Genomic DNA, 20,364 nt, shown 5'->3' on the forward strand with positions numbered 1-20,364 from the left:
AGACGGCGCCATGCTCGCGAGATGGACAGCGCCAGCCGTTGCCAAGCCAGCTTTTGGTCAGCTTTGCCGCCTCTTGTGAGCAGCAATGAGGTCAGTCGAGCGCACGGCGGTGCTGATGTGAGAGACATGTGTCTAACCAACGTTGAGCAAAATGGACATGGCAAACTTCTTTGCGGGGTTTTCATTTTCAAATGTACTGCGACTTACCAGCACTGCCAGTGATTTTGCAAGTACCCAAGTCTTGATCACGGACAAGACATGCCATTATTAGTAGCCTCCACTTGCAAGTGTCAGCCTTCTCAGCTTCTTTGCAGCCGCCTCCACCATTGCGCTCTCCCTGTCCAGCAACTCCATGATTTGCTCCACCTTCTTCTTCCTAAACTCGGCCGGAACCTTGACATTGTCGTCATCTCTCTTCTCAACAGCCTCCTCTGTGCTCAACTCGTGCACCTGCTTCAGCAAATCATCCTTCAAATTTTTGACTTGCAAAAGGCGCCGAGACGGCGTCGGCTCCTCTCCCTCTTCTGGTGGCGATGAATCCAACAAGGCTGCCTTCATCTTGTCCACTTCAGCAAACCACGCACGCTCCTTGTCGCTCAGCTCGCGGGTCCCCATCTTGGACAACTTCTGTCGGATGCGTTCCGTACGTTCGACGAGCTCCTTTTGAGTCGCCTTGACTTTGTCGAATCTTGCATCAATCCTCTTGCTGCCAGTCAGCTCTCCCCCTACTGTAGCTTCATCTTCTCCAGTAATGTCCTCGATCCGGTTGGCGACGTCATTGGCCTTGCGTATTTGGTCCCTCAATTCATCTTGCAGTCTCTGGCATCGCGTGAACAAGCTCGAGGCCGCCTGTCCCAAGACTTGCGTCTCGCCAACGAGTTCTCTGTGCGCCCTGGTCAAGATGTCCAGAGTAGCAGTAGACATGCGAATCTCTTCCTTGAGCAGAAATTTGTGCCTCTCCGGCACCTCGTCCGCGATCTTGGGCAACTTGCTTTGGAATTCCCAGAGTTCTTGGGGGGGCTGGTACGGTTGCCAAGTCTCTCGGAAGTCGGGACCGCCAGTTTCGTCGTCCCACTGGTAGGGAGCCACGGGGTGTCCATCAGCGTAGTAATCGGAGTCGGGGGCGTCGATGACGGCGGAGTGAGGCTGAGATCCCTCCGAGGCGAGTAGAAAGTATCCCAGCTCAGGATTCGCAATGGCGATGCAGGCAGCAGTGGGGGAAGAGCTATCTCTGTACTGGTCCTGGTGGTAGTGGGTGATGCTCTCGAGCAGACTGCCGGCTCCACGCAAGATGGCTTCGATTCGTAAAGCAGCACCGCCCTGCTCAGGGTTGGAGAGCTCATCATACAGCGGGCGAACCCAGCCACTCATGCCGACAATGTACATGCCCGTTTCGGTGGAAACAAAAACTGTTGCACCACCCTTGGGATCCGCAGTGAAAACAGGGTGGCATGAGACCTCGTTGCCATCTGCAGTCTGGAACTCGACCGTCTCGAAGAGCTGCAACAGTGGACAGTCGTAGAGGGGTACTATTGCTGAACCCTAGCGAGGTGTGAGCAAAAATCAAGTTCTGCGCAGATATTTACTTACGCTGTCCATCGGCAGCCATTCGCCCTCGACTCCCTCAAACTCAAGGCACACGTGCATTTTCCCTCGGTTTGTAGCAATACAAATGATGGAAACAGGAGGATCATCATGAGGGGCTTCCTCATCGGCTTCTTCCGCATCAGTATCATTGCCCGGATTGACCACGATAATGTCTGTGACCTCAAAGTCATCGAGCGGAACTTCGGGGTCAAGAATGAACGGGCCTTGAAGGCGGGGAATGGGTCCGGGATGGACGGGGCGAGTGTAGACCTCGAGGAGCTCGCCCGTCTTTGGATTCTCATCCAAGTCGCCCCTGATGCCAGCGAACCATTCTCTTTGCTGGTCAGAAGTTTGCCGATCAAAGTCCTCGTCGTCTGCCTGGTCTGAAATTTGATCCCGCGCCTGGATTGGAAGAGCCAGGCTCCGTAGAAAAGGCCTGCCCTGGCTTGGATACTCCCATCGCTTGGGTAGAAGCGGGCACAGAGCATAAATGTCACCGTTCTTCATTGCAACCCAGAGAGTCATAGGACTCCATCCGCGCGATTTGACTTGGCTTGATGCACCAAAACAAGCCGACGCGACCTCCAGCTCGAAAGAGTCGGGAGTATATCCGCTCTTCTCGTCGATCCTCGCGGCCTGAAAATCTTCCATGGAATCAACTCCGTTTGCCAGCTTCTTCAAATCAATGGATAGCTCCGGTTCGCTGAAGGAGATTCTGTTGTCGCGGTTGAACTCCCACAGGCGCAGATTGGCGTCGGTGGTGACAGTGACAATGCAACGCCCATGACGTCCAAGCGGGTGCCACAAGACAGCAGCCAACGGCGCCGAGTCCAAAACGTGTGATGTAGGGCCGAGATGAAAGGTCTTGAGCTTGATGGGTCCAGTATCGTCGGAAGCGAGGTGGGCGGAGTCGGGGAGGAGGGCGATGTGCACGGTGTGGGAGGTGCAAATTGCCATGTAGTCTTCATTTGGCGCAATCGAAAGCTCCGTGATCTGTCCCGAGACATTTGTTTTCAAGGTCTATTGTTCATTGTCAGCTCGTGGATGTCAAAAAGAAAGACAGCTGATTATGTACCCTGTGCGCTTTCTCCAGTCCGTCCATGTTTTCATGTTCCTGGCTACCTTCCCAGCTGTTCCCAAAGCTGCGCTGCTTCTTCTGATTCCGCCCAGACTCCCTCAAATGAAAAAGATTCGCCCAGCGGATTTCGTTTCCAACCGCCACGAATATCTCATCGCCGCGGTTGGCAATGGTCCGCCTCGGGCCCGGCGCGCTCTTGAAAGTGTCATTTGCTGCTCTGTAGGAGCTCTTTCCCTTGACATGGGCTCGATTGAAGACTTCAAAGCCTGGGGCTGGGCGCGAAAGCCACGCTGGCGTGTGGTTTAGGACCTTGGGCATTGCGACGGTGGTGGTGGTTGCTTGAAGTCTGCAGAGCTCAGGGCCAGCTACACTCGGGTCATGTGGTGCTGCGGGAGCTTCGAGTTGCTTCCGGAAGCAATTTGTCTAGGTCGGGCGACGGGGCTTTGGTGTTTGTGCATGGAAACGCGGGCACGCGCGAAGCTCAAAGACAATCATGCCCGGGATTATCTCGGTTTATAAAGACCCCTGTAGTCTGCACGTGCCGACGCATCATGCCGCAGCTGCCTCAAGCTTCTTGCGCGGGCATCCTCTTTCAACACAAACTCACATCTTCAAGATGCCTCCAGTGAGGACCACTCGCAACACTGTCGATCGCCTCGACAAGCCCAGCTCCTATGCTGCTTCCAAGGTTTGCTCTCGCCCCTACCCGTCTAATGCGCTATCACGCAAAGTCTAATTCGACTGTCAACCACAGCACAGGAAGCGCAAGTATGTTCCGGAGGGCGCCGAGGAAGAAAACGTTCGCGAGAGGACTCCCGACTTCGAGGACAAGCTGAAGGATGCCACCACTCTCTACGTCGGCAACCTGTAAGCGCGCAAGCCAAGTGAGACGGCTACAGGAGCTGATGGGAACCAAGGTCCTTCTACACCACCGAAGAGCAGATCCACGAGCTCTTTGCCAAGTGCGTCCGCGACTCGATATAACAAGACTTGCGCTGATTTGGAGATAGGTGCGGCGAGATCAAGCGCCTCGTCATGGGCTTGGACCGCTTCCAGAAAACTCCGTGCGGCTTCTGCTTCGTCGAGTACTACAGCCACCAGGACGCGCTTGACTGCATGAAGTACATTGGAGGTACCAAGCTGGACGAGCGCATCATCCGTACCGATCTCGACGAGGGTTTTGCCGAGGGCCGTCAGTACGGGTAGGTCGCAATCGCAATCTCAACCTGAGAGCTATGAGCTGACAAAATGCAGACGTGGAAAGTCGGGCGGTCAAGTGCGCGACGAGTACCGTGACGAGTACGACCCTGGACGTGGCGGCTACGGACGCGCCGTCGACCCGTACCGCGATGACTACCGTTGAGTCCCTGGACTAGACCATGTGTTTCTCAACAGCATTCCAAAAACTGGTTGGCGTTCAGGCGGTTGGGCATCCAAAGGCTCCATGCATCCCGGCAAACACATTTATGCGATCGATACCCCTCATATTCGGTATCTACTCTGGGGTTCATTTGAAAAAGTTGGCTGCTCGAGGCGAGGCTTGCAGGGTGCTGGCAGTAGCTGAGAGAGCGACAGCATCTCCAGCTTCCAGCTCGGGTTCTTGGAGGAGCAGATCAAGGTTCGGAAAGATTTTCAAAGGGCCGGTAGACTCACACAGCTTGAGTGCGCCCCTATCAAGACCACAAATTGAAATTATTGGGAATGAGATTCTGCTGATTGATGTCTATGTCTATGCCTGTTTCTATCCTCGAATTGGCATCATCGAGCAGGAATGTCTTTTCTCTTGTCCAACGCCGCCAGCACTTGCTCCAACCACCAGACATGTATCCTCGCGTCTCCCGTGAGCTCTGGATGGAAACTCGTGCCAAACACGTTGCCCTGTCGTACCGCAATGATGTCGCCCTCCTCGCCCTCGTCACTGGCTGTGGCCCCGCTGCCTATGGCTTTGGCATTGCCTGGAAGGCGAGCCAAGACCTCGACTCTCGCATCGAAATCTCTCCGCGCGACCTCGTCCTTGGGCGTTTTCGCTGGCGCCACAATTGTGTCCTCCATCGCTTTCTCCTCGGCCTGCTCGCCGTCCTTGTGTGCCAACAGCCTCTCGACGACGGGAGCCCGAATGAAGACGCTGTGAAATGGTGTGGGAGCGAGAGCATCGGGGTCGCCGCTGCGGAGAAAGGGTAGCTGCAATGGCGCGGTGAAGGACTCGGTCTGGCGGCCAAAGTGGTTGCGGGAAACGCGGACGTCGAGGCCGCCGATGAGTTCCTGGCCGCCCTTTTTGGTGCGGTTGGCCGATTCGGAGAGAAGGATGAGACCAGCGCATGTGCCCCAGGTAGGGCGACGATGAGCTCTTTTAGGAATCCCGTCAGCTTCTGTATGGATGCAACTGAGTGTATGGCCGGTATGACTCTACAACTTACTTGACAAAATCACGCAGCGGTTCCAACAGGCCGCTCCGCTCAGCAACCAAGCTCATGGTGGTGCTCTCGCCGCCCGGCAAGACCAGCGCGTCGCAGCGCGCCAGTTCGGCGGGCGTGCGCACCTCGATGACACTCCACTCTGCGTCGTGGGCGACGCCGCGCTGGCCCAGTTCGCGGATGGCGTTGCGCAGCAGCTGGACGTGCTCGCTGAAGGCACCCTGCAGCGCCAGCACGCCGATTGTTATTTGCCGTCCCATCTGGATTCTGGTGTCTTGTTCGAACGGGATTCGAGTGCGGTGGGAGTGGGAGTCATGACGTTGGGAGCGTGTGGGCCGGCGAGATAGATTGCGGGAGTGAACAGAGCGCCGAATGCGCCCTAGAAGTTTTTTGACAAGGGACCTGGGCTAGTGGCCGCGGGGGAGAGCAAAAACGCCGCGGCGGGGTGACGTCCGAGTCCAGGCACGAAAGCTGAAGCTGACCTCATGTCTAAGAATACCACCACGGCTCCTACATGAATGAGGGCCATTCCATTCAATCGCCCATGAACGAGCAACGGTAGCCGTCTCTGACAGCACGAATTGGACGAGCTCGGATTGCGTCCGAGACTCTCTCACAACACCACCACCCCGCACCATGGCATCCCCAGCAGTGACGTGCTGGCTTCTCGACACACGAAGCCTCTGGGCTGGCGACAACATCCGCGAAGCAGTCAGTAGCACCTCCATCATCCACCCGTCTTCACAAACGCCTCGCTGAACCCGCCTCTCTTTTGCTCTCCGCCTAGGCCGCCGATCTCCTCCCGCTGCTCTCGCCCGACGAACTCGCCTCGGTGACGCGCAAGCACTTCATCAAAGATGCGCGCATGAGCCTGGGCTCGGCGCTGCTCAAGCGCGCCTACATTTCGCGTGAGCTCTCCATGCCCTGGAATACAATCCGCTTCGAGCGACGACCGGACCCGGTGCACGGCAAGCCGACATTGGTCGCCCCATCATCCTCGTTCCCCTCGGCCAACAACAACAACAACAATAGCACACCACCCATCAGCTTCAACGTCTCGCACCAAGCGGGGCTGGTGGCGCTGATGGGGACGACGGCGGCCGCGACGGACCTGGGCGTCGACATTGTGTGCGTCAACGAGCGCAACGACTACCGCGTCATCGACGCCGACGGCTTCGACGCGTGGGTCGACATCTACGCCGACTGCTTCTCCGACGCCGAGATGTGGGACATGAAGTTCAGCCTAGCCGACGGCATCACCCTCCTCGACGGCACGCACCTCTCGGCGTGGGACCTGGGCCGCCACGACCGCTGCGTGCGCCGCAACCTCGACCTCTCCGCAACCCAAACGATCGGGGAGAATGGCGAGCCGCTGCCCGCCGCAAAGCAGCGCGCCGTCACCTTCTCGTCCGATCTGGTCGTCGACGCAAAGCTCCGCCGCTTCTACGCCTTCTGGGCGCTCAAGGAGGCCTACGTCAAGCTGACGGGCGAGGCGCTGCTGGCGCCGTGGCTGCGCGAGCTCGAGTTCCGCAACGTGCGCGCGCCGCGCCCCGGCACCGTCGCCCGCTGCTCCACGCACGGCGCCTGGGGCGAGCGCGTCGCCGACGTCGACGTGTGGTTCAAGGGCGCGCGCGTCGACGACGTGCGCATGGAGATTCAGGCGTACGAGGAGGATTACATGGTTGCGTTGGCGGTGAGGGACGCCAAGGGCCCTGCTGCCGTGAGGGACGAGGTCAGGATTGAGAAGGTGGATTTGGGGAGGGACGTCTTGCCGTCTGCTGCTGCTGCTGCGGCGGACCTGAAGGCGTGAGATGAGTGTGGCGAAGATGTGATGTTCTTGGTGGGATGGTGCTGCACGTGTGGCATGCTCATGTTTCGTTTCCTGCATAATTTAGACGCTAGAATCTTTACAGCATATACTATCTATCCACTAGCGTTTTTTTTCCTCCAACGCGATGACATTGGACGTCAAGGTCCAAAGGTATAGACGTGTCTGGATTCTCCAGGTTACAAGCCCACGATGAAGCAATAGTCACTCACCCAAGCGTAGACCAGAGGGCCTTTGCCGTCCCTCATCAATACAGCGTGGAGGAAATGTCACAGCACATCAAAGCAACGACTCTATCCAATGCTCTCACTTCAAATCCGATCGATTAACCAGCTATCTATTTTCCTCGCCGACGCGAACCGGCAAGGAAGAAGAGCACGGGAGAGAAACCTGGAAGACGACATAAAAAAACGCCTGTCCACCACCACCACCACCCGGTCGAAAGGAAGGTTTGCCCCAGTTCCAATGATTGTTGCTTTGCTTTTTGTTTGGGTGTGTGCAGGTCAAATCTCAAAATCGTCATGTGCTGTTGTGTGGAAAGCAAGAGATGGGGGGAAAAGAGTGATGACGGGTGCACCTCTGGTCGGTCACGTGTGTAGAGTGAGAGGACGCGACTGTCAGAGCAGAGGGCTGGTCCACTGGTTGTTCTTGTCTGCGATACGTGTGAGTCGGAGGATCTACAAGTGATGGTTGCTGGATGGGGGGGGGAGGGACTGACTTACCGATGGGGTCAGGGTTTACAACCTCGAGCCGTGGACGACCTTGTAGTCGACGATGAGCTCGGAGCCCGAGTCGTTGATGACGAGGACGCGGATGGAGCCGCGGCCGTCGTCAAAGGCCTCGCTCAGGCGCTTGAGCAGGTGGTCCTGGTCGTTGACGGGCAGGCCCTGCTTGACGTCGCCGCCCTCGGTCATGCAGACGACGCGGCCGTCCTCGCGGATGTCGAGCACGCGGTACTGCTTGAAGACGGGGCCCAGCATGTTCTGGACAACGACCGACGGCGCCGGGTTCGAGATGAAGCTCGACTCCTCGTGCAGCTGCTTGGTGAAGAGGTCGACGCCCAGGTAGCGGTGCTGGCCCGTCTGCGACGACGTCGTGATGCGGATCACCTGGCAAGGGCGGCCCTGCAGGATCAGCAGGTCGCCGATGCGGATGTGGTGGCAGGGGATGGTGATGGAGTTGGAGGAAGCCATGGCGCTGGTCCGGGGGGTCTCGGATATGAAGGTACGGGAGGTGCGGACGCGCCTAGGCTCGGGGGCGAAGGTGGATGGGAGAGGAGAGGGGCGGTGGTGGGAGTCGGCGACGCGAGGCTTGGAAGGAGAGGTGTGGGTCTCCTTGATAATCACCTCCTCGCGGTCCGAGACGGGGCGGTCGTGATGGTCGTGGTGTTCGTGATGCTTGTGGTGAGAGTGGTGGCTGTGGCCGTGAATGGGGTGCAGGATACGATCGGCTGCTTTGTGAAGACCGTGGCGAAGACTGTGGTAGTGTCCTTCGTCGTCGTAATATCCCATGTCACGCTTGTGCTTGGGCGGGTCGACAGTCGTCCGAGAAGTCGTAGACTCTACTCGAACTTGATCTTGGTGAGGGTGACGTCTCTCATTCACGTCCTCGGCACGGGATCCGTGGGTTGACTGATGGCGATACTCGAAGCGAACGTCGTCAACAATGGGACGGGTGAACTCGCGGAACTGACGTTCGTTGGAGTCAATCTGAGAGTCGGCGTAGGTGGTGGCCGGACCGTGGACAGTGTCGAACTTGCTGTCGTAGACGCGTTCCTTGAACTCGGTACGGTCTGGGACGTTGATCTGAGCCTCTTCGTAGCGACGGTAGGGCTGGCGGTAGTCGTTGCTGGAGGAAAAGAGTCAGTGAGGATCGAGGCTGAGAGGCATGAGGCGAGGTTATAGCTGCATGGGGCGGTGGGCGAATGTGGATCGACAGGTGAGAGGTATATGCGGGTCCGCGGCGTAAAGGAATTGTGCGTTTGTTTATGCATGGGCTCCGGACGAAAAAACGAAAGCAAGCACTGACTAGACACTTACCGCGCACTCTCGAATTCAACCTCGAAGCGATCGCGCTCTGATCTGGGAGGGCGGCGGGCGTAGTCCTTTTCGTAGATGCGGACCTCCTCTTCTTCCTCTTGGACGTGGGGACGGTGACGGTCTCGTTCGTAGAAGCGAACCTCTTCCTTGACGCGTCGATGTTTGTGGTCGGGGACGGTGTAGGCGGCTTCAGATGCGTGACCTTCCCGTCCGACGCGCGAAGGGTGGTCAGGTAGGTGTAGTTCGCTCTCTACCTTGACCTCTGTATGTTCAGCTGTGGAAGCGTCACTCCGATACGAGGACGGGAAGACACTGAAGGGGATCGGGACTCGGGCGTCAAAGTCCAGATTGAATGGAGTCGGTGCGTCCTGTCTTGAAGCCCTTTCGAACTGCGTGGACAATTCGAAAGGAAGACAAGAAAGAACTTCTTGGCTCCTTTTGGGTAGGGGTAGGTAATTGAGGAGAGAAAGAGAGGGAAGAGGTGACGAGGCAGTGCGCGGCAGTCAATGGCAGAGGGGATCTTAAGTGGGCGCACAATTGGCTGGGGAAGTGGGAAGAGGAGGATGGATTGTGCAGTGCAGATGATGAGGTGGAAGCTGACGACGGAGGCGATGAGCAGGCGTGGGCGAGTCGGAGCTGCAGTGGAGACTGGGAGTGGATGCGATGATGCGAAGGATAAAGCGCGCGGCTGGGAGAAATTGTGGGTGTTTTGGTCTTGATTGAGCTGATCCCCGTCGCGGGCGCCCATCCCCCGGTCGTGAGCTGGTGCACTGGGCTGCCGGCGCGCTTTGCATGTGTTCAGGCACCGCAGTCACGGCGATCCTGGGGCAAGTATCCAGAGCAACAGAGAGTGGGAGATGTTCTGTCTTTTCTCTCTTCATCTTCTCATCTTCACCTTCATCATTGAAAGAAGCACCAATGGCCACAAACGTCTCAACGACGACAGACTGGCGGTGACAAAAATTATCCTCGTACTCTTGTGCACCCCTACATGTACTCTGCACAATCCGCCAGCCGCTCCTCCATCTGTAAGCGCCAGCTCTCCATATCAGGCCAGGCTCCACTCTCCGTCGTGGAGCTCAACAATTGGTTCGCGAGCTTCGCCGCTCGTGTCGCTGCAGCCGTTAAACCAACCACCCGTTGACGGCGGATCCTCCCGCGATTGGCCCCCGCTGGCTCCCTAGCTCCGTGTGCGAGCCTGCGAGCTGCACGCCTACAGAATCGTCACCTCTCTGTCTTTGTTCCCACCCGACTCGTCGACCGTCGTGCTGCCTTGGTATAAAGTCACATCTTTCCAGCCTCTTCGATTCGCTGCCGAGTCGCGGGTACCGACTGGGAGCACGACTCGCGACCACACATGGCCGGCCACTACTTATGCGTCCAAAGTAAACAAACATGGGCCCGAACAGGCGGTGCCATTGTCTACATCAGCCTAGGGTATCGTCCAAGAAACAAATGGCCAAATGCTACCCAAGTCACGACATTTCCATCCCTTGATTCAAGACATTGCCCCCATTCGGCATCATCTCCTCCAGCCTCAGGCCGTCCATCCCAGCCACACCATCACAATGCACAATGGGCTCTCTCACAGTCCAGTCACGAACTTGAGAATCTCTTCTGCCACCCTTGTGGGCTGCTCTTGCTGGGGCCAATGTCCTGCCCCGTCCAAAAACACCGCCCCCCGAAAGTCGCTGCAGCTCTCGGGAAGCTTTTCAATCACTCCCGGCTGCTGATAATTGCCCCAGTCTGCTTTTCCGCTCACAAACTTGCTAGGCACGTCGATTTTCCGTCCGGCGAAGAGGTCAAGTTCTCTTCTCTTTGGATCCGTCTGACTGCGGTACCAGTTGAGCCCTCCCTGGAATTTCGTGCGGCTCCATTCGTCGACATAGATTTGAAGCTCTTCTTCGGGTAGCCATCGCTCCGTCGCTTTTGCGTCTTCTCCGGCCATGTTTGTCGACACGACCTCGGGCATTGACTTGTCCCGCGGCATGACATAATACTCGGGCATCTTGGCTAGTTCCTCTGCGCTCCATTCCTTCAGCGGACGAGGTTCGTTTTTGCTCCAGTCTGCGCTCTTGAGGTGATAGTATCCCCGAAGAAACTCGGACATGCCCTGTGCTGGGTTATCCCATTCATGCGCTGCATTGCTGGTGCTGTTGTACCACTTGTAGTGCTTTCTTGGCGGCGACAACTTGGCCAAATCTCCTTGCACGTCTCGACCGACAATCGTCTCTTGGTTTTGCAGCGATTGGGATTCGTCATGAGCTATGTTGAATGGCAGTGGTGCGGGCGGCTTGTACGGATGGCTCATGAGCAGAGTGCTCTCAAAGACGTCGGGCCGCATCAGCGCACACATGCTGGCCGACACTGCTCCAAAGTCGTGACCAACCACACAACGGACTTTTGTGTACCCCAGGGCCGACACCAGAACGACCATGTCAGTCACCAATCGCGTCATGCTGAATTGTCCGAGGTCTACAGAGGCATATCCAGAGGTATCCCACCCAGTGGTTCGTCCGTAGCCTCGTTGGTCAGGGGCGACGACGTAGTAGCCGGCGGAAGAAAGCGGCAACATGACTTTGCGCCATGAATAGGCGAGTTCCGGGAAGCCATGGAGGAGCAGTATCAAGGGCTTGGTGCGGGAAGGATCGTATCCAGCCTCGAGAATGTGAATATCCAGACCGGCGGCCGTGTTTTGGGTGACGCGGGAAGTAATTCCAGGGGGCAGGGGGAGAGGGGGCAAAAGTTGGTCCTTGGCCTCTGAGGGTGGCCCCATTGTGAGTCGAGAAGAAAAGGCAGGGCGTGACAATTGCAAAAAAGGTATGTAGCCTTGGAGTTTCAGGGCTGCAGAGCGGCACGCCAGGCAATCAAGTACTGTCGCGAGCCGAGCGCCATATGACAATGCGGGGAAGCGATCATGGAGATTTGCAAAAGATGGTGTGGGAAAATCAGGTCGTGTGACCGGACAGGAGGCCCGAGAAGGGAAGGGTTTGAAGCTGTCAGTGGCGGTTCCATATGGCGATGGTGTGCGAGAGGTCTGGTCGGTGTCGGGGAACCAGGGAGCCAGAAGGCCGGACCAAGCGACTGGCGCTGCCGACGTCATAGCCGCGGGTAGCCATTGTACCTTAGTCATCAGCCCGAAAGGAACTGCACCAACCTGAGGTACTGTTGATATGAGTTCCATCTGAGATGTTGAGGTATAGCGGCCTCTCAAAGAATTTTGCAATCTCTAGCACCCGCTTGGCACGCTGCAGGGACAAAGGCTGTAGATGAGGTGGAGGCCTGGGTGGATCCGAGCTTCCGCTGACATCTGCATGCTAAGAAACTCTGGGAGCGACAGCTTGGTGAACCACTGTATCAATTCATGGTTTTTGGAGACGCGAGCAGTCTGGAACAGGAAGTCTTCCTGCGTGCGCATAATAGCAACCTAATAAGGCCGGAATGACGGCTCTCCAACGCGCCGTAGCCATCCAAAGAGTCAGTCAAGTCGTCGGACTGCCGGCTCGAAAGCTTCGCCACCCTCCCGGACCACCCCAGTGCACATCCATCTTCCAACCACAGCACTTTCTCACTTCAACACCACAACACTCTGCCAGCGCATCCGCAGTTGTTGCTGCGCCGTCGCCGTCGCGTGGGTTGTCTGCGCCTTTGTGTTTCACAACTGTCAGCGCTTGCTCGAGCGCAGCCATCAGCTTCTCTGTTAGCCTCAGCCGTCGAGCACCGCATCATCCGCCGCGGCCCATGACATCAACTGTCAACACCCCTTGCCTGCTCTTTTCTACCATCTACTCCCCTTCAAGCCCCTCATGCTTGGACGACCCTGATTGCGCCTTCTTCGTTCATCGCTAAGATGTTCAAGAATCGACGTCGCGCCGTCTCAGGCCCGGTACGTTTCACCTATGCGACCAACCTTGCCGCTCCTCTCATGCGCGCAACACTGACTTGGCACCTTGTAGCCGCAGAAGACGACCCCGTCGCCGAACGCCGCTCTCGCCGCGAGCCAGGCCTTTCTCAAGAGCAAATCTTCCAATGGCGATCTTTCATCTGCGGCAGCCGCCGCCGCCTTGCGGTCGCATGCTACCACCCCGGTCCCAGTGGGTAGTGTGCAGACCAAGCGCATGCAGAGAAAGGGCTCTACAGCGTCGGGAACATCAGGGGGAGCTGCCAGTCCCCCGGGTGTCCGCAGGCAGGCTAGTTCAGGCTCAATGAGTGAGCGGACCTTTCGTTCTCCTTCACCGAGCGCGGTCCAGAACAAGTCGCGAGCCAGAGCGTCATCAGCAATGGACATTGACATACCTCCAGTCCCAGCTCTCCCCCAAAACCTCGAAAACCACAAGCGCGCAAAAAGCGCAGGCTCTTCCCCGATGAAGGTCCTATCGCCGGCTCCCAGAGCGCCTGGGCGCAGACGTATACGCATCGACGAAGGAACCGTCGACGCCGATGCCACTTCGACTGCGTCGCAAAGTCCCGAGGCCGAGGTTGGTAGGAGATCATCCATCAACTTTTCGCGTCCAATATCTCCTCGTCCAACTCCGCCGTCCAGTCCTCCGCCGGCCCGGGTCAGTCACAGTGGATGGTTCACCGGGCCAATCGTTAATGACGTGAGACCACGAGGGAATGTACGGAGAACATCATCAGTGCCTGTCATGGCTCCTGGTGGTCTCTCGCAACCAAGACACAATCCTGCGAATACGACTGGGTTGAAAACACGATCTTCAAGAGATATGACCCCAAGTGTCGAAAAAACGCCCGGGAATGTGGTGGGCGGCCACCTGCAAGGACCGGCACAGTCCAAGACACCACCGCGCAAACCGATCATCGACCTTCCATCCACACCCCAAAGCTCCTCATCCGCTTCGGATCTTTCGGCGGAATCAGACCTGTCAAGTCCACATACCAGACAAAACATGCGGTTTGTCAGAAAGCCATCCACCGTCGAAGAATCCCCAGAGGCTGAAGACGCCGAGGATGCCCGATTGGAAAAGGCGTACGACCCTGAAGGGTCGCGTACCAGGGTGGGGCCTGCCAGAAAAATAACCTCCACCGAGTTCAAACGGGCCAGGGCGGCCAGTCAGCCCGTGCCGTTTTCAGGGCTGCGAGTTGACAGTTTGACACTTCAGCCAGGTGCCAACTACACTCACGAGAGACAGGCCTCCATCAGTCCCGCTCGATCAGCTCATTTTGCGCTTAATGCTGTGGATGTCTCCAAAGGAGTAAGACATCAACCACCGCCAAGATCCATCTCGCCAATCAAGTCTGCCCTCAAACACTCACCTTCCTCCTCGGTCCGCACAAGCTCTCCAAGAGCGCATGCAAAAGCCGCGTCAGACGCTGGCTCAGATTCTGGCTCCCTCGACCTGCAACGCTCTCGCCAAATGAAGAAGGGCGCTCGAGTCAGTTTTGAAGACAATCGCGGTATGAAAGACGATGATTCCGTTGCATCATCCAACTCTCCCGACCTTGGGTATTCACGCTGGAGTGGTCGGACTGCACAGGGTAGGGACAAAATTGTGGAAGACGCCATGCAACCCCGACCAACTCTGCCTTCGTTTGGAAGCGTTCGGAGGGCAGGACGGGATGGCGATGAAGAGCACGCTGAGAAGGTCACAGAATACGTACCGTCCTCGATGTCCTCATCCCACACCATGGTCGAGCCGCACGACGAACGCGAAATGAAGAGCTACGAAACTGCGAAAACACATCCTACACCTCAAGAGATGACTGTCGAAGGCCAAGGCTACGCCTCGGACGAGCTTTCAAGCGCGGGCTCTCCGGATTCGGAACAATTCCATGCCATCACCAAAGGATACGGCAATGGAAGTCTTGAGTCTAGCACGTTGCACAAATCTACGCTAGAGCCTCTTGTCGAAACTCCAATGGACGTCCCCCAAATCGCAGTCCAGCCTGCAACTCCTGGCACGGAGAGAGAGGAAGAGGAGGCTTTTGACATGCCTGGCTCGTGGTCGGTGGATGAGGAAGACCCTGAAGCAGAGCATCAGCCGCTGTCGGCATCAAATTTGGAAAAGTTTGGAGGCGGAAGCACAGCTGAGCAAGGCTCTGATGATGACAGCTCAGAAGGAGAGAGCATCTACAGTGATGCTGCCGAGGATCTTTCGCAGCTTGAAGGAGGATTTGCGTCTTTGGATGCCATTGTCCAGGGGCCTACACCGGCTAGTCTAAACGCTGCAGTCACTCCACACGGGGATGAGAAGCCTAAGCACTCACGCGGTAGTGCGGTCAAAACACAGCGCAGCCAAGAGATGGAAAAAACAAAGGCGCCCACCTCTTCAAAGTCGGCTACTGAGTTCCAACCTGAGATTGTTCCACCCGGATTTTCTCAGCGCAAAAAGAAGGCAAAAGTCGTGCCCGAGCCACTAGTCGTGTCTCCTGCGACGAAAGCCGCAAGACGCAGTTCAATTCCGAGGGCAGGGAATGCTCAGCCCAAGAAGCCGGCGCTGAAAACTACGATGCGTGTCGAAAAGCCACAGCCTCCGCAGCGAACACCATCAGGCGCGAAAATGCGCACTACAATGAGGTCTTCACTGCGGGGGCCAGCTCCCTCGGGAGGCCTCGCCGCATCGAGATATGCCAATGTCGACATGCCAGAGCCACGTTCGGCTCTTCAAAAGAAGAGGATTCCAATGGGTGTAGCTATATCAGCTCCACGTCCCAACTCGGCACTGCCTTCGCCCTCCAAGAATCGGATCAACTCCATGCCACCACTCGCCCGCTCGAACTCGAACGATTCGGATGTCTCAGTAAGCAGTTTCCAACGCAGCAGACCGCCTAGTTCTGTAAGAGGAAGATACACCATGCGGTCAAGCATGCGTGATTCCTTGATGGAACCACCTTCGAGGCAGTCAACGCGGCCCATTTCGCCACCCTTGAGTTCTCCCAAGTCTCTGAGCATCCGCTCACTCTCTCCTCCTGGTTCATTCTTTGGCAAGAAGAAAAACACGGCAATGGATCAGCAACAATATTATAGAGCCTCAGCACCGAGCACTCCCAAGGCCTCGAGATTCTCTCGTATGGCAAAGCCCGGTTCTGCGAAGACAAAGGAGCCCCCGATGTCCGCCCTCAAAAAGTCCCGGTTCGCTGATTCTGATGATGAAGACGGACCCGATCTGCCTGTGTTCCGGTCGCGCATTGCTGATTCGGATGATGAAGATGACGTCCCGCCAATGCCAACTGACTTGAGGCCGGTCAGGGGCATTCCGAGACGAGACGACGATGGCGACTCGACAGAATTGGAAGACGAAAGCGACATTGGGGAGCCCAACTCGCCGCCTTCGATCAAAAAATCGAACGTGAAATCGCGTTCCAAGGCTGAAGCGCCTGTTGGTCAAAACGGAGAGCCTGCCAAGCTCCGTTCGCCTCGCAAAGGCGGCCTCATGGATAGCAAGTGGGCTACAGACACCGAAGCTCCGCCCAAGAAGACCAAACGCGGCCTTTTTGGTCTAGGCAAAAAGCGCGACAGTTCGGTGCCTCGGCCTGCAACGTCCAACAGTGCCACGCTCGCAGGCAACGACGATGCGGTGCTTGCCATTGATCCGCCGACTCGGCCGTCAACCGAGCACCGTCGACACACCTTGCTCTGCAACGCCGAGGAATCATGGCCTCTTGCTCCTACCGAGGAAAAGGATGAGGAAGAGCCGGAAAACTCGCGGGGCAGACCATCAACTGCAGACTTTTCTTCGCAAGGAAAGCCCAAATTGAGCAAGAGGTGGAGCTCGGCCATGTCGCCCATGGGCAAATCTGCAAATGGCTCTCAAGAGCATGTCACGAGGACGTCCGATGTGGCCATGGGGAGAAACGGCAAAAAGAAGAAGTTTCCGGGGCTGAGGAAGGCCTTTGGGTTGAAGGATTGAAGCAGACGCATCTTGGCTGAAATTCTTCTAGGATTGATCTTCCGATCGCATCTCTCCTTGTTCCTTTGCATTCCTATTCGTCCCTCGTTTTTCTGGCGGAAGGTGGTTGTTGTGCCGTAAGAATGGGCATTTTCATTGTGTCTTGGTAGATACCCACGCATACTGGTGTTGCGAATTTTCCTTGGACTCCCTGTACTTGTTTTCTGTCCGTCGAGCACGCGGCTCTGGTCGATTTTCTTTACAACTCAATCCCATTTCCTTTTCCCCCTCGCAAATGACGCCGGAACTCGACTTTGTTGCAAAAACACGACAGTGTTGCGGACGCTCGCCCCTGAGCAAGCAAACCGAGAGCGAAAGCATGTTTGCTGAGTAATGGATCTTTTGACATTTTCCACAATATCGGCATGCGCGTCGGCCCGGTCGGTTGTGCACACGCATGAGGTTCCCGCTGTAAAGCTTGTACCTAGCTTGTAGCTTTCCACGGAACGTCCGCGGGGCGGAGTACAACTCAACATTACCCTTTACCACTGTTAAACCTCGAGAGGTTGGATGAATTTGCGGGTCTTCTGATCCACCACATCACATCTACAGATTTTAGGGGTTTTCCGAAAGTTCTTGTCGATGATGACATTATTGAACACGCTCCAAACAGGCAGCTGGTTGCGTGCGGCTGTATCCGCCCTGGTGCTGAACATGCGGGGTTAGCTGTCGATCTCTCAGAGTTTGTTTCGTTGTTTATTCCATTAATCTCTTCGCGAATCACAACTGATGCTTACAGTACGCTTGGTTGCACCTGTATCCTCTAATTGAGCCAATACCATTCTCCAGGTCAAGCCTGGTTCAGTAAAGCATGTTCGGGCACGGCTTTCGGCGTCGCCGACTTCATTCCTCCCGCCTTGGTCCGGCTAGTAAGTATCCGCCCCGCGTGCGGACATCAGTGGTGAAAAAGCTACTGTCGGCAGTTGGCAAAACTGAGTTGCAATCAATATTGAACATTTAAATCACAATGACGTCCTCCCAGATTACTGAGCGTCTGTCTTTCTTTTGGGACACTGGCTGGCAAGATGCTCTATCCATTGGCATGCGGTGCGCTTGCTGCGCTGCTCTCGAGTCCGTTTGCACAGGGACAAGCAATGCCGCCAATACCGCCCCTGCAAAACTTACCAGGACCACAATGCGACGATTGGAACTCGAAATTCCGCCTCTCTGGATCGCAAATCGCCTCGGCAGGCATCTCTGAAAATATTGCCAACAATGTCAACGTAGCCGTCAACTTTGAACGCACAAATTGGGCCACTGGATCTGTCGAGGACGACCCCTTTTACACGGACGTGCCCGAGAGCAGCACATATCTGCCCCCTGGTTCTCTTCTCAAGGTTGAGGATTATACCAACGCGTCTCTCTACACCTTTCCGCCAAATATCGCCATCTCTCGTTTCATGTACCAAACCCTGGACTGGAACGGCTCTCTCGTTCCCGCATCTGCATTCATCCTGTGGCCATTTCACCCCCGCGAGGTACCAGGCAAAGGCAAAGACACCAGCAAGAACATCCCCTTGGTCGGCTGGGCCCACGGAACCAGCGGCGTCTTTAGCGAGTGCGCTCCATCCCACATTCGCAACCTCTGGTTCCAGTACTCGGCGCCGTTTACGCTTGCACTGCAGGGCTACGCCATTGTAGCGCCCGACTATGCCGGTCTGGGCGTGTCCAAGACGTTCGATGGGAAGCACATTCCGCACCCATGGATAACTTTTGATGCCCACGGCAAAGACTTGCTGTACGCCGTCCACGCAGCGCATGATGCGTACAAAGAGCTTCTCTCGTCCGAATACGTGCTCTTCGGACACAGCCAGGGCGGCGCCGCGACATGGGCGGCCACGACGACGCTGCAAAACTGGACCGTCTCCAAACCCGACGGCGAACCACCAAACGCCGTGCACGACTTTCTGACGTCCAACTACCTCGGTGCCGTTCCCGCAGCCGCCGGCGGCGCGCCCTTCCTCGAGCCCATGCTCTTCGGCTCGCCCGACTTCCTGCGCGTCAACGCCTACGGCACGCTGCTGGGCCACGCCGCCTCCATCCTGACGCCGACGCCCCTCGACGAGATATTTACCCCCGCCGGCCTGGGCCGCTACACGCTGCTGCGCGCGCTGCGCGGCGCCAACAGCGTGCTGGGCGAGCTGTTCAACGCTGCGACCGCGCCCGCCGCGGGTTTCTGGCTGCGCGACAGCTTCCTGACGCCCGACGGCGTCGCAGCGAAGATATTCAGGCAAGAAACCGCCTACTACGCCCGCCAGCCGCGCGGCCCGCTGCTCGTGCTGCAGGGCACGACGGACCAGTCGGCGCCGGCGCCGTCGACAGTCGCGCTCGTCGAGCAGGTGTGCAAAACCTACGGCGAGGACTTGGACCTGGATTTTGCCGTCTTTGAGGGCGTCGCCCATGTCCCCGTCCTGTATGCGGGCCAGCGCGTGTGGTTGGATTGGATTGGGGATCGCTTTGAGGAGGTGGGAGGGGATGGGGGCAAGACGAAGAAGAGGTGTCGCAATAAGACGTACAAGGCGGTTCGGGAGGTGGACAAGTATTCGCAGGATTTGCAGTACTCGTTGAGCTTTGTGAGGTATCCGTATCAGATTGCTTGAGGAGCGAGGAGAGGGGTGCGGTCGTGGTGGTAATGAGAGAGGTTTCGAATGCTGCGTACGTGGTGATGTGGGATCGAACGTGGATTGAGCAGTGCAGCCTCTTGCTGACGCCTTGGTCGATTGCTTGCATTTCGCACGCTTTGCGGCCGCGTGAGCAGTCAGTTCTCTGTAGTTACTGTGATCGGGGTGCACATGTCGTTCAGGCCCTTCTGCATTGAAAGGCTGCATGTAGTTATCCTTCTACGGGCTCAAATGTCCAAGTCTTCGCGTGGCAAGGCCTTTGGATTCTCCCTGCACACACTGGTTTCGACTTTGTGATTGAAGTGCTCGTCGTGTGTCATGTGCTGAATGTTTGCCCTGGAGGACCGTCGACACGGGAAGTCTGTCGCGATGCGCGAAACTCAAGCGTCATTTTCTCCCTTTTCACTTCAATTTCTGCGACGACGCCCAGGTCAACAGGACGACTGGATTTTTTCCACGGCTCCACCCCGTGGTAAACTCCTGCACATACGGCTCTTGATCTGGTTTTGCGAGGTCCGACGGATCTTTCCATTGTGGTCAAAAGGTGTGACGTAATGACATGTTTGGCTTTCTTGGGTGCGAATGCGAATGCGAAGGACATTAATTCTCCAACTTCCATAAGCCCTCGGAATTTGTGAGGAGTACTCTGATTTGCTCCTGGCTCGAGAATTCCACATTTCTTTTGGCGACTTTTGCGTTGCGCGATGAAAACTGTGCGAGGCGAAAAGTGAGAGACCCTTTTCCGCTGTCTCTTACGCTGTCGAAATTCAGGAAGATGTCAGTTTCGCCTGGGAAGACACTGCATTTGGAACATAAGTATGCTGCAGAGAAGTGTTGCATGCACTTCCACAATTTGCGTCATGGATTTTTTGTAAGTGTTGCGTGGTGTG

The 20,364-nt window shown here is 56.7% G+C and overlaps 9 protein-coding genes across 9 annotated transcripts; 5 read left to right on the forward strand and 4 right to left on the reverse strand.

Moving 5' to 3' along the window:
• Positions 1–291: 291 nt before the first annotated feature.
• Positions 292–2,983, reverse strand: BKA78DRAFT_236678 (uncharacterized protein; the record flags this gene model as incomplete). Its single annotated transcript, XM_066883862.1, has 4 exons — positions 292–1,542; positions 1,591–2,607; positions 2,663–2,705; positions 2,760–2,983. Coding segments are annotated over 4 exons (2,535 nt in total), but the record flags the coding sequence as incomplete, so codon positions are not given.
• Positions 2,984–3,259: 276 nt separating this feature from the next.
• On the forward strand, positions 3,260–4,365 carry BKA78DRAFT_323797 (nuclear cap-binding protein subunit 2). Its single transcript, XM_066889227.1, has 5 exons — positions 3,260–3,353; positions 3,420–3,532; positions 3,583–3,627; positions 3,676–3,867; positions 3,920–4,365. Exons 1-5 carry the CDS (start codon positions 3,282–3,284, stop codon positions 4,026–4,028), a joined length of 531 nt encoding a protein of 176 aa, XP_066740596.1. The 5' UTR covers positions 3,260–3,281; the 3' UTR covers positions 4,029–4,365.
• Positions 4,366–4,423: 58 nt separating this feature from the next.
• On the reverse strand, positions 4,424–5,339 carry BKA78DRAFT_256973 (pyridoxine; the record flags this gene model as incomplete). The annotated part of the gene is made up of 2 exons (XM_066885143.1): positions 4,424–5,012; positions 5,083–5,339. The coding sequence occupies 2 exons, from the start codon at positions 5,337–5,339 to the stop codon at positions 4,424–4,426; spliced, it is 846 nt and encodes a 281-aa protein (XP_066740597.1).
• Positions 5,340–5,727: 388 nt separating this feature from the next.
• Positions 5,728–6,778, forward strand: BKA78DRAFT_243378 (uncharacterized protein; the record flags this gene model as incomplete). Its single annotated transcript, XM_066883954.1, has 2 exons — positions 5,728–5,790; positions 5,867–6,778. Coding segments are annotated over 2 exons (975 nt in total), but the record flags the coding sequence as incomplete, so codon positions are not given.
• Positions 6,779–7,644: 866 nt separating this feature from the next.
• BKA78DRAFT_256341 (eukaryotic translation initiation factor-like protein 5A-1) lies at positions 7,645–8,100 on the reverse strand (the record flags this gene model as incomplete). Its single annotated transcript, XM_066885076.1, has 1 exon — positions 7,645–8,100. One exon carries the CDS (start codon positions 8,098–8,100, stop codon positions 7,645–7,647), a length of 456 nt encoding a protein of 151 aa, XP_066740599.1.
• A 1,595-nt stretch (positions 8,101–9,695) lies between these two features.
• On the forward strand, positions 9,696–10,331 carry BKA78DRAFT_32732 (uncharacterized protein). Its single transcript, XM_066889504.1, has one exon. The coding sequence runs from the start codon at positions 9,804–9,806 to the stop codon at positions 10,128–10,130; it is 327 nt and encodes a 108-aa protein (XP_066740600.1). The 5' UTR covers positions 9,696–9,803; the 3' UTR covers positions 10,131–10,331.
• A 200-nt stretch (positions 10,332–10,531) lies between these two features.
• BKA78DRAFT_256578 (Alpha/Beta hydrolase protein) lies at positions 10,532–11,722 on the reverse strand (the record flags this gene model as incomplete). Its single annotated transcript, XM_066885099.1, has 1 exon — positions 10,532–11,722. The coding sequence occupies one exon, from the start codon at positions 11,720–11,722 to the stop codon at positions 10,532–10,534; it is 1,191 nt and encodes a 396-aa protein (XP_066740601.1).
• A 775-nt stretch (positions 11,723–12,497) lies between these two features.
• Positions 12,498–16,880, forward strand: BKA78DRAFT_32773 (uncharacterized protein). Its single transcript, XM_066889546.1, has 3 exons — positions 12,498–12,832; positions 12,903–13,155; positions 13,249–16,880. Exons 1-3 carry the CDS (start codon positions 12,797–12,799, stop codon positions 16,812–16,814), a joined length of 3,855 nt encoding a protein of 1,284 aa, XP_066740602.1. The 5' UTR covers positions 12,498–12,796; the 3' UTR covers positions 16,815–16,880.
• A 648-nt stretch (positions 16,881–17,528) lies between these two features.
• On the forward strand, positions 17,529–19,751 carry BKA78DRAFT_32763 (Alpha/Beta hydrolase protein). Its single transcript, XM_066889534.1, has 3 exons — positions 17,529–17,535; positions 17,593–17,722; positions 17,836–19,751. Exon 3 carries the CDS (start codon positions 17,879–17,881, stop codon positions 19,451–19,453), a length of 1,575 nt encoding a protein of 524 aa, XP_066740603.1. The 5' UTR covers positions 17,529–17,535; positions 17,593–17,722; positions 17,836–17,878; the 3' UTR covers positions 19,454–19,751.
• Positions 19,752–20,364: the final 613 nt, after the last annotated feature.

Source organism: Phyllosticta capitalensis, assembly GCF_038381095.1.
Source record: "Phyllosticta capitalensis strain CBS 128856 chromosome Unknown BKA78scaffold_10, whole genome shotgun sequence".
Taxonomy (NCBI): Eukaryota; Fungi; Ascomycota; class Dothideomycetes; order Botryosphaeriales; family Phyllostictaceae; genus Phyllosticta; species Phyllosticta capitalensis.

Bases quoted from the DNA above. Each gene is read 5' to 3' on its own strand.
- BKA78DRAFT_323797 (XM_066889227.1), top strand. From the start codon at position 3,282: ATGCCTCCAGTGAGGACCACTCGCAACACTGTCGATCGCCTCGACAAG. The intron at 3,354-3,419 runs GTTTGCTCTCGC...TGTCAACCACAG, and splicing joins GCTCCTATGCTGCTTCCAAG to CACAGGAAGCGCAAGTATGT. The intron at 3,628-3,675 runs GTGCGTCCGCGA...ATTTGGAGATAG, and splicing joins ATCCACGAGCTCTTTGCCAA to GTGCGGCGAGATCAAGCGCC.
- BKA78DRAFT_32732 (XM_066889504.1), top strand. From the start codon at position 9,804: ATGTTCTGTCTTTTCTCTCTTCATCTTCTCATCTTCACCTTCATCATT.
- BKA78DRAFT_32773 (XM_066889546.1), top strand. From the start codon at position 12,797: ATGTTCAAGAATCGACGTCGCGCCGTCTCAGGCCCG. The intron at 12,833-12,902 runs GTACGTTTCACC...GGCACCTTGTAG, and splicing joins GTCGCGCCGTCTCAGGCCCG to CCGCAGAAGACGACCCCGTC. The intron at 13,156-13,248 runs GTGAGCGGACCT...ACATACCTCCAG, and splicing joins GGCTAGTTCAGGCTCAATGA to TCCCAGCTCTCCCCCAAAAC.
- BKA78DRAFT_32763 (XM_066889534.1), top strand. From the start codon at position 17,879: ATGCTCTATCCATTGGCATGCGGTGCGCTTGCTGCGCTGCTCTCGAGT.